The sequence below is a fragment of the Accipiter gentilis genome, chromosome 11 (genome assembly GCF_929443795.1).
Source record: "Accipiter gentilis chromosome 11, bAccGen1.1, whole genome shotgun sequence".
NCBI classification, from domain to species: domain Eukaryota; kingdom Metazoa; phylum Chordata; class Aves; order Accipitriformes; family Accipitridae; genus Astur; species Astur gentilis.
In genome coordinates this window covers 22,874,935-22,889,211 of record NC_064890.1, presented here as the reverse complement: position 1 = coordinate 22,889,211, position 14,277 = coordinate 22,874,935, and the positions used below count along the sequence as shown (strand labels likewise).

Genomic DNA, 14,277 nt, shown 5'->3' with positions numbered 1-14,277 from the left:
GATGTGTACGTTGCAATGAATACTGGTATATTTTTATGCAGTCACTCAACTAAAAATACTTCTCAAGAAAAAATCATGTCATGGTTACAGTAGGATAAGAGCTGTAATGGAGAACAGTTTTTATGATATGTTGCAGCTAATCACTTCAGAGAAGCATGAGAGGAATCACTTACTGCTCACCATGAGCAAGAACATCTTATTTCTTTGAAAGTGATTCCTTCTGCACTGTTAAAGCTAACAGTAGTATCAATTGCATGTAGCCTACAGTGTATTTCATAGCAGGAATATATCAGTTCTGCTTCATTTTTGCTCTTAATTGAAGTAGTGAGGAAAAAAATTCATTAGAGGGAGGCAATTCCTAATTCAGCCTCCTGTAGTTCAGCTATTTGCTGGTTTTGCCGCCACACTGCAAGACAGGTGCGCTTGATGGCATTTTTTGTATTACCTGCTTGCTGCTTCTCTGGAGTGGGGCAAGTATTGGCATGTACTGTGACTCTCTTCATCCCACCTGTTGGGGCTTCCCCCCCAAAGATGGGTAGGAGGATGGTCCACACACACACCCCTTCCCAGCATGGTAACTGGGCTTAGCTGGCATGCACCTTTGGAGATCAGGGCTGTAGCATCCATTGTGGAAAGCTATCTGTCCAGAAGTGTAAGTGTTGCCACTTCCTTGGAAATATTCTCAGTAGAGTCCATTTGAGTAGTAATTCTTCTCCCGAATAACATTTGTCCTCAAGCGTCCTTCTAAATCATTGCACTGAAATACTGTATCTGACTAGTTCTGATCACAGTTTCTTACATGTATTGGAAATCTTCCAAAGCCTGTTAGAGTGGATAGTTATTTGTACTGCAGAAATAATTATGCAATGTTCCCTGACCTAGCAAAAATGCAACTATTTGGCTGTGGAGAATTACTTTGTTACAAAAAAAGCCAATTATTTATTATGAAGTAGAATTATGTAGTACTCAGCACTGCTTATTTTAGGAATATAGTTTATTCTCTTGAGTGTAGAGATAGTCCCAGACTGCTTCTAGTCTCCAGTTGATTCTATTCTTGTATTTTAATTTTTTAGTAATTTTTAGAAGTGTTTTTGTCACCTATCTTTTAGCTCTAGCAATCTGAAAGTCTAGTTAGGGTTTTTTAGTTAATTACAAAATCAAGCTATGTCTTCTACCCTGTGCTTGAATCATGACTGGCCTATACATCCTCACAAAACAACAGTAAATTTGAATGGGGGCTTTTGTGTCCTGATATGTAAGGGCATTTAGATCTTAGGGCCAAGGTTTCCTCCCTAAAAGAGACATAAGACTTCATGAGAGGAGTTCAGTTATGTGAGAATTCCAGCTTTGAATAACTACAAAAAGTCTAACTCTACAAGCTGGGAGATACGGAAGATCAAAGGTTATGAAGGACTCCCTTAATTAAATACAATAAAACTTGGTGCCACACTACAAAAACGTTTTTTAGCATACAACATACAAACTATACTTGCATGTAGCTGTTGTGATACAATTTTTTGCTCTTTGGAGACTGACCTGAATGTTCAGGGTTCTGTCATCTCAGAATTTCCCTATCTAACGCAAAAAGCCATTGTCTTTTCCTGGCTTATAGATGGCCAAGTGGTGAGTGGGTCCCATGGTGATGGGGGGGGGGGGGGGGGGGGGGGAAGAGAATCTAGAAAAAACAGTTGTACATGTTTCTCTTCCCCACCCACCCAGCTGTACAATTGCATTTTGAGATGCAGCCCAGGTCTAAGACATTCTTCTGTGATACAATCACTGTATTTCCTTATTTAACACAACTTATTTTTCTGTTACCTTGGACATTTTTAAGCTTTTGGATAAACTGAGGCAAATAATTCTATACCAGAACACAATTTTGTGAAATGACAAGGCAAAAATGTAGCATTAAGCTTTAGTTGTTGTTTCTTGACTCTCAAAGCAAAACTATGATGTTCCTGGCTCTACAATAAGCTCTGATATCATATCCAGAAGTGCACATTTGCAATTAGGAAGTACTGGTTGTCAAAAAGCAACTCCAGTCTATAAACAGAAAGCAAACTATAATATGTTGGGAAGTGTTAATAAAAAAATATCAAGGTGAGGATTTAACTGGGATCTGTTCCACTGAAGGAGTTGAACTGACTTCCCGCGTGTGTGTTCAGGTGCGATGGCACCCTGCTCTGAGAGTGCACTTTGAAGTTTATGTGGGCACAGGACCACGCTTCCAGGGGTAGTCCAAACCTTTTGCCCCATGTCTGCGCACTTCAGCAGCTTCCCTTGCATCAGCTCCTGTGGTGATGAGGCTGTAGGCAAGTTGGAACAGTTCCTTGAATTGGTAATTAATTAATAAGCAATCAGTTTTATTTTTCACAATGAGCTTTCTGGCTCCCTCATCCGAGGCACTCAGCTGCTACATAGGAATCAGAAAAGTGACAGTGAAGGGTGCATGAGGGGAAATCACTGCCCTTTCTGTGGTCTCAAATTTACAGTTACTGAAGCAAGTTAGGAAAATGAAGTTTGCTGAGTAGAAGGGGAGCTTATCCTTGAGATGCTATGGGGAATTTGCTCTCTCTTTCATAATTCCTGCATTATAAAAAGGATTTTCAAACTTGCTCTGAAAATTGTTTTGGAAGTTCCAGCTGAAAAGGTGAAGATTGGAGTATGAGAGTAATAGTTTCATGTGAAGGTTGTTATTGAAGTGGTACCACGTTAATATTAAGTACTAACATGATACGCTTGTTCCTGAGCCTAATGAATATGTAAATGAAAATAAATCCTGAAGTTAATACATAAGGCACAAAAATTCTCACTGTCATTTTCTGCTTTTACAAAAATACAAACCCAAATTATATTTTAGCTGTTTCCAACTCCAGGTGTCACAAGCCTTAGTATGGAAAATGCCTAAAAAGCTGTGACAGAATAGATGGTACCACATGTGGCTTTTGACTTTTACATAAAACTTCCTTTTTTTTCTTCCACCCTGCCTCCCATATTACTGGAAAAACATAATGTGTGCTGTCTATGTAGAATAAATGTGAAAGCTGTATATACAAGTGTATTTTGCTACTGCAAATATTTTGGGTCCAGTAAATCTTCAGTACCCAAAGAATCGGCCATAGTCAAATGCATTTTATTGGTAAGAATAAAAATCTCTCCCTTTGCATCCTGTTCCTGTTTTTAAATTGGTAGGCAATCAGCAGCTATGGGGAAAACATGGAAATGCTACTTCAAGTATGGCAATAAAGATAAGCCATAACAGTTTATGCTCTTGATCTATTAATGAAAGTACGATTTTCCTTTCTGTTAGTGCCAGGGAATGATGAAACTATCCTGAAATATTTTTAAATGTTTAATGGCAGAGAGCATTACAAAAATATCACTATTGGCATAGTAATGCACAGGTGCTTCTAATAAAAACTTGTGCCCTGTCATGAAACCTGATATACATGGAAACTAGTGGCTGTTCGTGCAAAGCTACATATTCAACTATCTGTGGATGATGATGATGATTTATCTTGAGTAGACTTTACTTACCCAGCCCCCCTGCTTCTTGATAGTAGCATGAACTTCCTGATAAGTGTGAACTGACTGTCATTCCAGGAGTGGAATTTTGTTGCAGTTGGCTGCATCTTTAGGCACCATCTTTTGATGATCCATGCAGGTGGATATTATTAGGTCAGTTTTGTAGGAGGTGACAAAAGGCCGTAATCTTCATTTTTAATCTTGCTGCTGTACACATTGCTATATCTAGAGATAAATATCTGAGAGTCTTAGAAATAAGCTGAATTATGCATAAACCTTTAAAAAATTGCACTGACCTTGCATTCCTTACAGGATTCTGTAGTTGATGCAGTAGATTGGAGAAAACTTAGTGGGACTAAATAATGGTAATTCCCTACTCTTGTTGCAGATTTTCAATGTGAACTAGAGGAAGCCTTCCCTTGTACAAGTTACTCATACAATAGAAATAATGATACCTCCTTACTTCAGAATATTATTGGAACACACTTTTGCATAATTGTGCCACCTGGGATACAAGAACAATGAATACCATCTAAAATGGGTGCTATTCTTTTAGCCCTAACATGATACAATGGTGATTCCATGGCCAGGGAATTTTTTTTTTTGTGTTGAATGTGACCAGTGTCGTTTTTAATTAATAATTGAAGAATTTACTACTTTCTTTACTGGTTTTACAGCTTTTAGTGTTGCTCTAGGAATATCTAACTTGGGGAAAAAATTGTAAAGCTTCTCGCTACTTCTGTCTTGATTTTTAAAATGAGAACAAGACACTTCAGTGAGAAAAAGATGCAAAAATAAACCAATCTCTGCAGATTGCTCGAATTCCTTTATTTTCCACATTTGTAAAGTCTGTATGAAATAGGTAACTAGCTGTCTGATCAGGATGTTCTTTGTGCTTCCACTGCAGATTCTGGATTTTGGATTAGCAAGGCATACAGACAGTGAGATGACCGGCTACGTGGTTACAAGGTGGTACAGAGCCCCAGAGGTCATACTTAACTGGATGCATTATACACAAACAGGTCAGCATCTCTTCAGAAAAGTCTTAACAGAGCTAAAGCATTCACTGAATCGGGCAATATATTAGCAAGTCTTTGTTCCTGAATTGAATGAGAAATCGGAGGTGGAAATAACAATATAATTACTCAAAACTTCCTTGTAGATAAATTGCAGGTAATTGTTTAGTGGTTGTGAGACTGGGGCCTTTTTTGTATATTTTCTGAGAGTAACAGAAAGTGCCAAGGTGGCTGGAAAAAAAGTGATATAAATGTATACAGATGTGACAGTCTGGTCTATGTTCTTGTGTTCTGCACTGACTGTCATCTTCCTGCAAAGATGTGCTGATTGTAACTGCAACAGACAGGGGAAAATTGTGGAAGAAGGGAATTAAAGTCACGGTAGGATAACTATCGACATTTTGGAAATCATTGAAAATTTACTTCCCACGAGCATCTGCCTGTTACTCAGAAACTGATTCTGCATATTATCAGATTATCTCCAGTCTGCTAATTAGAAGGGCTGGTAGTTTTACCTATACTGTTCATCATACTTGGCAAGGCACTCATTTATTTTGTAACAGGCTATAAAGGTAAATTTTACACTTCTTTAAAATATGTTTTAAATTAAACTTTATGCACATTTAAATGAACAAGTATTTAGCAGTTTAATGCGACTATTGGTCTTTTTTTTCAGTTGACATCTGGTCTGTGGGCTGTATAATGGCTGAGATGATAACAGGGAGGCCTCTGTTCAAAGGAAATGATCGTATCCTTCTATGAATTTATGACAGTAATGTAAGAAAATGATGAAAGGTTCTTATGTGATTGTCGTGGTTTAACCCCAGCCAGCAACTAAGCACCACGCAGCCGCTCACTCACTCCTCCCCATCCAGTGGGATGGGGGAGGAAATCGGGGGAAAAAAAGGTAAAACTCCTGGGTTGAGATAAGAATGGTTTAATAGAACAGGAAAGAAGAAACTAATAATGATAATGATAACACCAATAAAATGACAACAGTAATAATAAAAGGATTGGAATGTACAAATGATGCGCAGGGCAATTGCTCACCACCTGCCAACCGACATCCAGCTAGTCCCCGAATGGCGATTCCCTGCCCCCACTTCCCAGTTCCTAAACTAGATGGGACGTCCCATGGTATGGAATACACCGTTGGCCAGTTTGGGTCAAGTGCCCTGGTTGTGTCCTGTGCCAACTTCTTGTGCCCTGGCTGGGCATAAGAAGCTGAAAAATCCTTGACTTTCGTCTAAGCACTACTGAGCAACAACTGAAAACATCAGTGTGTTACCAACATTCTTCTCATACCGAACTCAAAACACAGCACTGTACCAGCTACTAGGAAGACAGTTAACTCTATCCCAGCTGAAACCAGGACAGTGATACAGTAGGTCTGTTCAAAAACTGGTGACTGTAAATTGAAATGAATAGTAAAATGGCTTGCACCTTTCTCATTAATTGGTTATTTGATACCTGTATCACTTTTGCACATCTGCCAATTAAAACTTGTATTACTGAACTTTTTCAATAGAGAAAGAGAGGTAATCTTGAATCGCATCTCAAGTCATCAGGTAGAAGGTTTTATGATGATAGAAGAGGCAGATTTTGATTTTTGTAGTAATAGATTCCACAATTGCAGAACACGCACAGAAGATTCCTATGTGATATATGGACTTCTGTGCACACGCTAGTCCATTTCATGCTTTTTTACCAAAAAATGTTATATAAGTAACGTCTGGTAAAATGTTTTAGATTTACAGAAAACATCCTATCATTTCATTGCTGAGGAATTAAGAAAATAGTTAAGATTAAGCTGTAATTCAACCTCAAGTGATACTTCATTGGCAGTAGGACTTGTGATATTTAATAGAGGATGGTATATATTTATCCTCTCTCTATATATATATATTTAATAGAGCAAGAATTTTTTACTTTTTTGTTTTGCTTCCCATCTTTGTATGTTTGACAGCTCAGCCTAATCATTTTGCACTGCTTTTCCCCTTGTGGGGTTCCAGTGAATAAATCACTTATCTGCAAATACTTGTTTACAGAATCACAGTTGTTTAATTTTAGTTATATTTGTATTTAAGTACTTACATGTAAGATTAGGACTTCATTGCATGGATCGTATTATTCTTGTTTTGTGAGGAAAAATATAAAAAAGGAAGATTGCCTTCACCAAAAAAATGACGGGCACTATGGAAAAGTAGAATATGTCAAATTATTTCAGCTGTAAAGATTTTAAGTACGCATTAGTTCTTAACAAGAAAATACTAAAATGCCTGCCAAAGAACAGCCGTTGACTAACACATAGCATTTCTCAACTAATGCTAACCTTGAGCATTCTGGTACATCAATAAGAAAATGAATGAATCATAATTTTCAAGTTGCACTGTAAATGTAAGAGTGGAAAAAGTAGTATTTTAGTCATACTGGGTGTTGGAGCTTTTGGAGCTATTGGCTGAAGTTCTACGTCTTGTGTTATGAAGGAAATTACCCCAGCATAATAGTCCTTGCTGGCCTTTGAATATATGAATAAGTATTACCTCTTGTCAGGGAAATGCAGCCGTGGGTTCAGCTGTGGGTAGGTGAATAAGAAAACAGCTAACTTGAGGGATTCTTGTTTTAGTGTTAGGAAGAGGTTATCCTGCAAACTTGGTATGGGATTTTATTTATTTATTTCATCAGTGTTACCCACCATTGTCTTTTTCTGCAGAGGTTGGTGGAATCCTCTTGTGCTCTGAGGTCTGATCTAGCTTCTCATCTGCTGCTCTTACCAGAGTAGCAAATGAGTCATAAAGCTGTTCTCTGCAGCATTAGCCTCCTGTAAATATGGCATTTCTTCTTTGAAACAGCTGATATTGTTGCTGATTAATCACTGCTGCTTTAGGACACAGAAGATTAGGGAGTATTCTGATGCCTCACCCCAACATCTCCAACATCTCAGCATCTGGAATTGAGCTAAGCATGTGGGAAACGAGGAGGAGAGGGGTTAGGTTTTTCCTCTTGAAGTTTCTCTGTGCGGAGAAGAACTAACACAGACTGGTTTACTCTGATTTTTGTTCTGTTTGTTGTACCACCTGATGTTCCTGTGACTTTTCCTGCTTTTACATCACCTAAGTATTGGATAGACCAGGGCAATGCATGCAATACATGTGTTGATTATTCAGATACTCCAATACTTTTGGACAGACAAATCTCGAGGAGGCCTTATGATATTAGAGGAGTTTGCAGATGATTCGATTATGTGTTTGCAAGTTACAGGATATTTTATTTCAGGTGCTTTCAGTGTCTTTGCCTTTTACAAGAAAAATGGAGAACTTTCATCTCATCTTTTATAAATCTTATGTTCTGTCATTGCTTTGTGATTTTTGCTTTATTCTCCAGTGAAGAAACGTACAATTTTTTGCAGAGTGCTTAGTTTTCTTATGGTGAAAGACTTTGTTCCTTATTTCTGGTATTCAGATCTGGACCAACTCACAGAAATAATGAAAATAACTGGTACACCGACTCAAGACTTTGTTCAAAAACTGCACAGTCAAGATGTGAGTATTCTGCTTTGTCAGTTGTTTTTACATGTCTTATTTTTACTTAAGCCATGCTCAATTCGTAGACTGGCTGAGATAATATGTATTGACCCCTGATGGTGCATCTCAGCCTTGAAGTGATTTGCACACCCAGAATAGCTACTGGAGATTAAGAGGGCAGACAAAAAGTGATCTGAACACTTAAAAAATCTGCATATTTAAATACTTCAAAGTTTCCAGTGTGTACCATGTGAACAGTTGAGCTAATGCGTTAATACTTTTGTTGGACATGTACTGAAAACATGAGCCTATTCAGAAAACCCAGTTGTTTGCAGATGTCTCTGACTTTGTCTTTCCTATACTTATATGGGTGTCCTTCTAGAATCCTTAAGCCCCTACTATAAAGAACCTAAAATTATTCATTAGACTAACTATACAATGTAAATACTAATAAATTACTGTATAAGGTTCACTTCTAGAGATTCCTGTAAACTCACTATGACATTCTTTCAAATGATGCATACATATTTATTTTAATTAATATATTAAATATGGAGCACTAAGAATTAAAGCTTTACATTTTCATTTCTTAATCACAGTTTTAAGGCTTGGGTTTTTTTTTTTTAAAAAAAAGCGTTCTTTTCAGCAAGAAGGTGAATATAATCAAGGTTTATGACACTCCAAAAAATTCATTTGTACAATGTGCATTGTTGAGTTACCTATTAAGCATATAGTTAATGTTGTCACCTTACAAAGGCAGCAAAGGTCTAATTTAATATCCATGTTTCTTTTAAGGCAAAAAACTATATCAAAAGTCTCCCAAAAGTCCAGAAAAAAGATTTTGCATCCATCTTGAAGTATGCGAATCCTTTGGGTAAGACAGTTTCTGTAGATGTCTACAGTTTGTCTTGTTCTTGTGTTTGCATTGGAGGCAGCAGCAGTATCAGTCATGTGATAGGTTATGTGATGGTTCTTGTGCTTTTCTATCTCTTGCTTTCCATAATTTGTAACTTTGATTGTAGTGGCTAAACTTTGCCAAGTTTAGACCTTGCCAGGAATCAGATGTTTCTTAGAAGCGTCAAAAAAGAAGTATTTTGTGTTTCAGGCTTCGATCCAGCATCTGCTTAATGGTTTTACTGGAGCAGCTTTCTCAAAAGCCCTGGGATATTAAGTATACGTAATAAATCTTTCTCTGTATTGTATTTGAAATATAATTCTTTAAGGTCAATCTGAGATACAGTAGAAATGCAAGCAAATAGAAAGCTGACATTTTAGTCATGGAATTAATACATCCTGAGAAACATCTGTGCATTCCGGAGAAGCAGTGGCTTGGATTTAATAGATGTAAACAGCCAGAAGAACATACCAAGTGTGCATAACTGTGACATGACCTGAGGCAGACAGAGCTCCAAGATGGCTCTGCCCAAACCTTATCCGTTTCCCAATGACCTGAACGCTCACAAAGCTAGATTTATTAGGATAAATTAGGATAATTGAATCTTCTCAATTTAAGAAGTTGAAATTGTATGTTCAGATACAGTAGAAATAAGCATAATTAATAAGCAGCTCATACCCTGACTGAATGGTTAGCTCACTGGCCTTCTTAGGTACAAAAAACTACGCATTTCCATTTAGTTTTTAGGACATTTCTTCCTATCACCTCTGTGGCGATCTGGCTGCTCCTTAAGTAGAGAACAACTGCTCATGGTCTGGGAGAGAAGGTTGGAGAGAATCCACGACATGGCAAGCAGGAGTTGCAGCATCCTGTCCCATGCTGCTGCCTCTTCTTTTGAGCTGCTCCACCCAACTCAAGAGTGTTCTTTCAGGATAGAAAAACAGAGAACAAACAAGTCATTCATCGTATCTGTTTACATTAGCCCATTTTGACAGTCTAACAGCAGACCTGATCCAAAATCCACTGGAGAGGAACATACAAGATTTTCATGAATTGTTTTGTCTGAGGTCAAAAATACATAGCATGTAAAGTCAGCACTGAGATTCTGAGCATGGACAACTGACTTGTCTTAGTGAACTTCAAGTGCACTTGGGCTAGGATTTGGTCACATACAGCACAATTCTCATTAGCTCTCCACCCACCTGTTCATTCTGTTGCTGTCAGGTTGTGATGCATCTTACAACCCCAACATGGTGGCAATGATGAAAGACACCTGGGAAAGCCCCAAACGCAGTTGTCCTGGAGCCAGAAGCTGAGAAGTCATTAGCTGAGGTGATGTGGCTGCATTGCATACAGAAGCAAGGGAAAACCTCTGCGTTGCATCAGGCTTTGTACGCATCCCAGCTTGCTCACAACGCTATTTTGTCATGCAGATGGGCCACGCTGGCTATAGAATGACCACACAATGATTCTGCTTTATAACTATTATTTATTTGAAATATCTCCAGGGCAACATTACTGTGTACAAGCTACAATCAGTGACGTGATTTGAATACACTGTTTGTTTTCTGTGCAATAGCTGTAAACCTTTTGGAGAAGATGCTGGTGCTGGATGCAGAGAAGCGAGTCACAGCAGCTGAGGCTTTGATGCATCCTTACTTTGAACCAATTCACGACCCTGAGGAAGAAATTGAAGCTGAGAAATATGACGACACATTTGATAACATGGATCTTCCCCTAGATGAGTGGAAGCGTGAGTCTAGTTTTGTGATATTTTCAAAAAATAATCAGATAGAAAGGCCATCCAGAAATAGGAATATTCCCCTTTACAAATTGCCTTCTCTGCTTTTGGTGGAACAGAGTAAATAGACAGCATTAAGATAGAGAAACACTATTGACAAGCCAGTGTTCCTCTTATTGAGCAGTCCTGGAACGATCCCCAAAGGTTTCTCCTCCTTCTCCTCCTCCTCTGTCCTCTCATCTTCTGCAATGTAAGAAAGCAACCATTTCTGTAGCATGTTCCTTCCAGTGGATAGGACAGGCAAACAGATTCCTCAACTGTTGGCTCTATAGAACTGCAGTGGTTGCTGGCCTTAATTTTAATTTAGATTCTCCCAGGGAGAGAAAACAGCTATCTCAGCAGAGTTTTAAGTCTGAATCTAGTTTTCATCTAACATCAGAGGTTTATATTTAGGCTTTTAAGTGAGGACTTGACTTTTAAAGCTGATGTGTTCAGTAGGTCTTTCTGAGGATATTGCCTACTATACTGTAAAGTCAATGCTTGCATCCCTTTGAAAGCAGCTGTAACATTTCAGTATTGGGCTACTTCTTCAAATCTGAAATGGTGAGAAAATGTTCATTGATTCCCTTACTTTTTTTACTCTTTCTCTCTTTTTTGCCTGAAGAGGTCTCTGTCTTCTTGAACTAGATCAGAGCCTAACCATGCACCTTGCTTATGTCTGTGCAGCTCCGTTTCTGATTAAACCAGCAACACTATGTTTATTCTGTTGTTTTCCAGGCATTACATATAAAGAGATACTGAACTTCAAGCCACCACAGACATTGGAGTCAAAGGAGACAGCAGTGTAATTGTATTAGTCTTTTCAGAACACGGAAGAAAGCAGGAAAGTTGTAAATGTTTGTGACATTTCAGGTGTATAAAACTTTTATAAATAAACTGGATGTAATCTGTTTCATCTGCACTGTAAGAAAGAGCAATGTCTTTTACTCTGCATGTGGAAGTTGGTGCCTTTGGGAGTAGTATTTCAAAACTATCCAGACACTTATTCCTGCCTACAACTTCTTACTTCTGCACAAAAGGATTCAGACTGTGATAACCTGGTGCCATCATCAAAAGAGCAGGTAGGACTAATTCTTCAACTCAGAGATCAGAAGAGTACAAGCTACCACCCCAAGCAAGCTGAGACACAAGAGTATGTCAGAGATGTGCCATGACTGCTCTCCATATCTTGAATGCAAGTATTCATGTGACTTCCTCTGGAATATTTCACCTTGGTAAAATGCCTGGGGAGGCTAATTAGCTTCTGCTACCTCAGCTAATGCAGCAGTTAGTGGAGACACAGATCGAATGAATGCCTATGTCCCCTGTCTTACATGAGTGGAGGAGAACCTGAGCTCCAGCCAGTTCTGACAGATCTGGGCAAGAGGCAAGAAGCAGAGAAGTGTCCACGTCCTAGATTTTTTTCAAAGTAACCAGTGTAGCGGGACAAGATTTCACAAATGCACTAGGTGAACAGTCACTGGCCAAACAATCACTGTCACAGGGTACAATATTTTCCTCTAAATACACTGCAGTCTCTTTGTATAATAGACTAGGGATCAAGGATTTCCAGGGAGAAATTCTTAAGACTTTCTAAAATTTTGTAGGCTCTCTAGCATCTTAGTATTGAAATGATCACTCAGAAAGTACATTTCTTAGAGGTTAAACTGGTTATAGAATCAGCAGTCCTGATTTTAGAAATAAAGCTGCACGTGGATTGCATTATAGAAAATAAAAAGAGAATAAAATGCTACGCTGCAGCTGTTCATTGGGGATACCTACAGCAAGCTGGTTTGTTCACAGTGTACAGAGATGTTGCCAGGTGCAGGATAACAGCCATTCCTTTTTTTAGCCTTTTGAACTCATCTTGTTTGGAAAAACCCTCAGACCTTCTGTTGAGAGGTGCCTTACCAGGGGTAGTCAGCTTCCTGATGGGATAAATTGGTTAGACATTTCATGAGTTCCTCTTACTGCCCTCTTACTATATTTTCCTAGGTGCTTAGTTTGTAATAATCTCTCAGAGGTAGGAAGAGAAATTGGCAAACCTTTGGTGAAGAATTTCTTTGTGAGATTGCTTGTCCTTGTTAAAGGTAATGTCTCTACAATTGACTATTTAGATATGGATTATTCCCAATGCAATGCTGTTATGTGTTGCTACTAAGTGAAACAGTTGTGACAGAAAGCATTTGATCTTAGCAGGTAATAACTGGAAAAGAAGTAAGAAATAACTTGAGGTTTTTTTCTTTAATAACCAGTTTAAACCAGAAGTTTAATCAAGGCACAGTTGTTCTGTTTCTTTCAATGAATGTTTAAGCTAAACACCTGTAAATATTAGCATTTGTTTAAAAATTGTTTGTGATGAGCATTGATTAGCTGGAATGACACCTAAAGGGACTAAATGGTAACAGAAACCTTGAATTATTGATGTGTTTGACAAGTCATTAAAATCTATAGTTTCAGGAATGCATTAAAAAAAGCAGAGAATGTAATTTGAAACAAAACATTTTTCCACACTACAGGTCACTGAGGAAGGCACACTTAAGGGTCATACCCCGTTTTTCCCTATTGACTTTCTGCTTGGACTACACTTTTATGTTGATTAGGAACTTTATTTTTTTTTTTACAGAATAGCTGTTTTCTCTTAGGATTGTGCTCTGTGGTCCTCTTAAAAATGATGGGAGAAAAGCGCCTATTGGAATTAGTGGGCTTGATAGAGCCAGCCAATGGGAAATGGAAAATGTCAAAAACTTCTTTGAAAATGCTCCCTTTATATTTTAAATGGAATTTCAACATCTTAAATTCTAGCAAGTATCTAAAGTCTTGAGATAATGCAATGGCTCAAATGTTAGTCAGACTTTGAGGAAGCTTTTTTTTTTTTTTTTTCATTGAAAAACTGCTTTGCATTTTCTTCATAAATGCCAACACTTCGGTGGGCATTTTCACTTCCCCCCCCCCAGCCTTTAGCTTTAGTGAAGTCAAGTCCTAAACCCCTCCATTGGCTGAGGTGAACTTTTCCCTCTCTTAATCTTAACTTAGTATTGGAGAAGCAGCTAACCCGCATGAGGAGGACATAAGATAGTTTTTCTTGATACTGGAGGAATACAGAACTCTTAAAATTGAAGAGAAGACCTTCATGCATGTGCCAGCAAAGACACAAGTACTGCTGTGCTGTCTAGTCAGCAAACGGTCTGCAAGGTAAAATAGCAAACGTGGAAAGTTTGTTACATCTTGGCAAGATGGTTCTGTGAAGAGATTGAAATCTGCAGAAACGGCTGCAAACAGCAATAGAGATTATTAGAATAAATAGCTCATTAAAAGAAATGCGAGGTGAAAGCAGAAATACTTTGCATGCGAGGCAGCTGCTGCTTCAAAGGGAGAGACAACACTTCCTAAGTTTTTATTTGCTATTTCTGCTGGTGCTAAGCAACTCAGGAATAAGAACCCAATTTCTGTTTGCCTTAAAGAGAAATGTAAATACATTCTGCATGTACTTGAAATGTATTGTGACAAATAAAGGTTGGGGGGTTGTTTTTTACA

The 14,277-nt window shown here is 38.2% G+C and overlaps 1 protein-coding gene across 3 annotated transcripts in view; it reads left to right on the top strand.

Annotated features, from left to right (window-relative positions):
* MAPK12 (mitogen-activated protein kinase 12) overlaps positions 1 to 14,277 on the top strand; it is a 41,883-nt gene extending 27,606 nt beyond the window's left edge. For all 3 annotated transcript variants that reach the window (XM_049813808.1, XM_049813807.1, XM_049813809.1), the window contains 6 exons: positions 4,433 to 4,547; positions 5,218 to 5,289; positions 8,004 to 8,083; positions 8,861 to 8,939; positions 10,540 to 10,713; positions 11,479 to 14,277. In XM_049813808.1, coding sequence (XP_049669765.1) covers positions 4,433 to 4,547; positions 5,218 to 5,289; positions 8,004 to 8,083; positions 8,861 to 8,939; positions 10,540 to 10,713; positions 11,479 to 11,549 — 591 coding nt within the window. In that variant the 3' untranslated portion in view covers positions 11,550 to 14,277. The remainder of the gene's footprint in view (positions 1 to 4,432; positions 4,548 to 5,217; positions 5,290 to 8,003; positions 8,084 to 8,860; positions 8,940 to 10,539; positions 10,714 to 11,478) is intronic.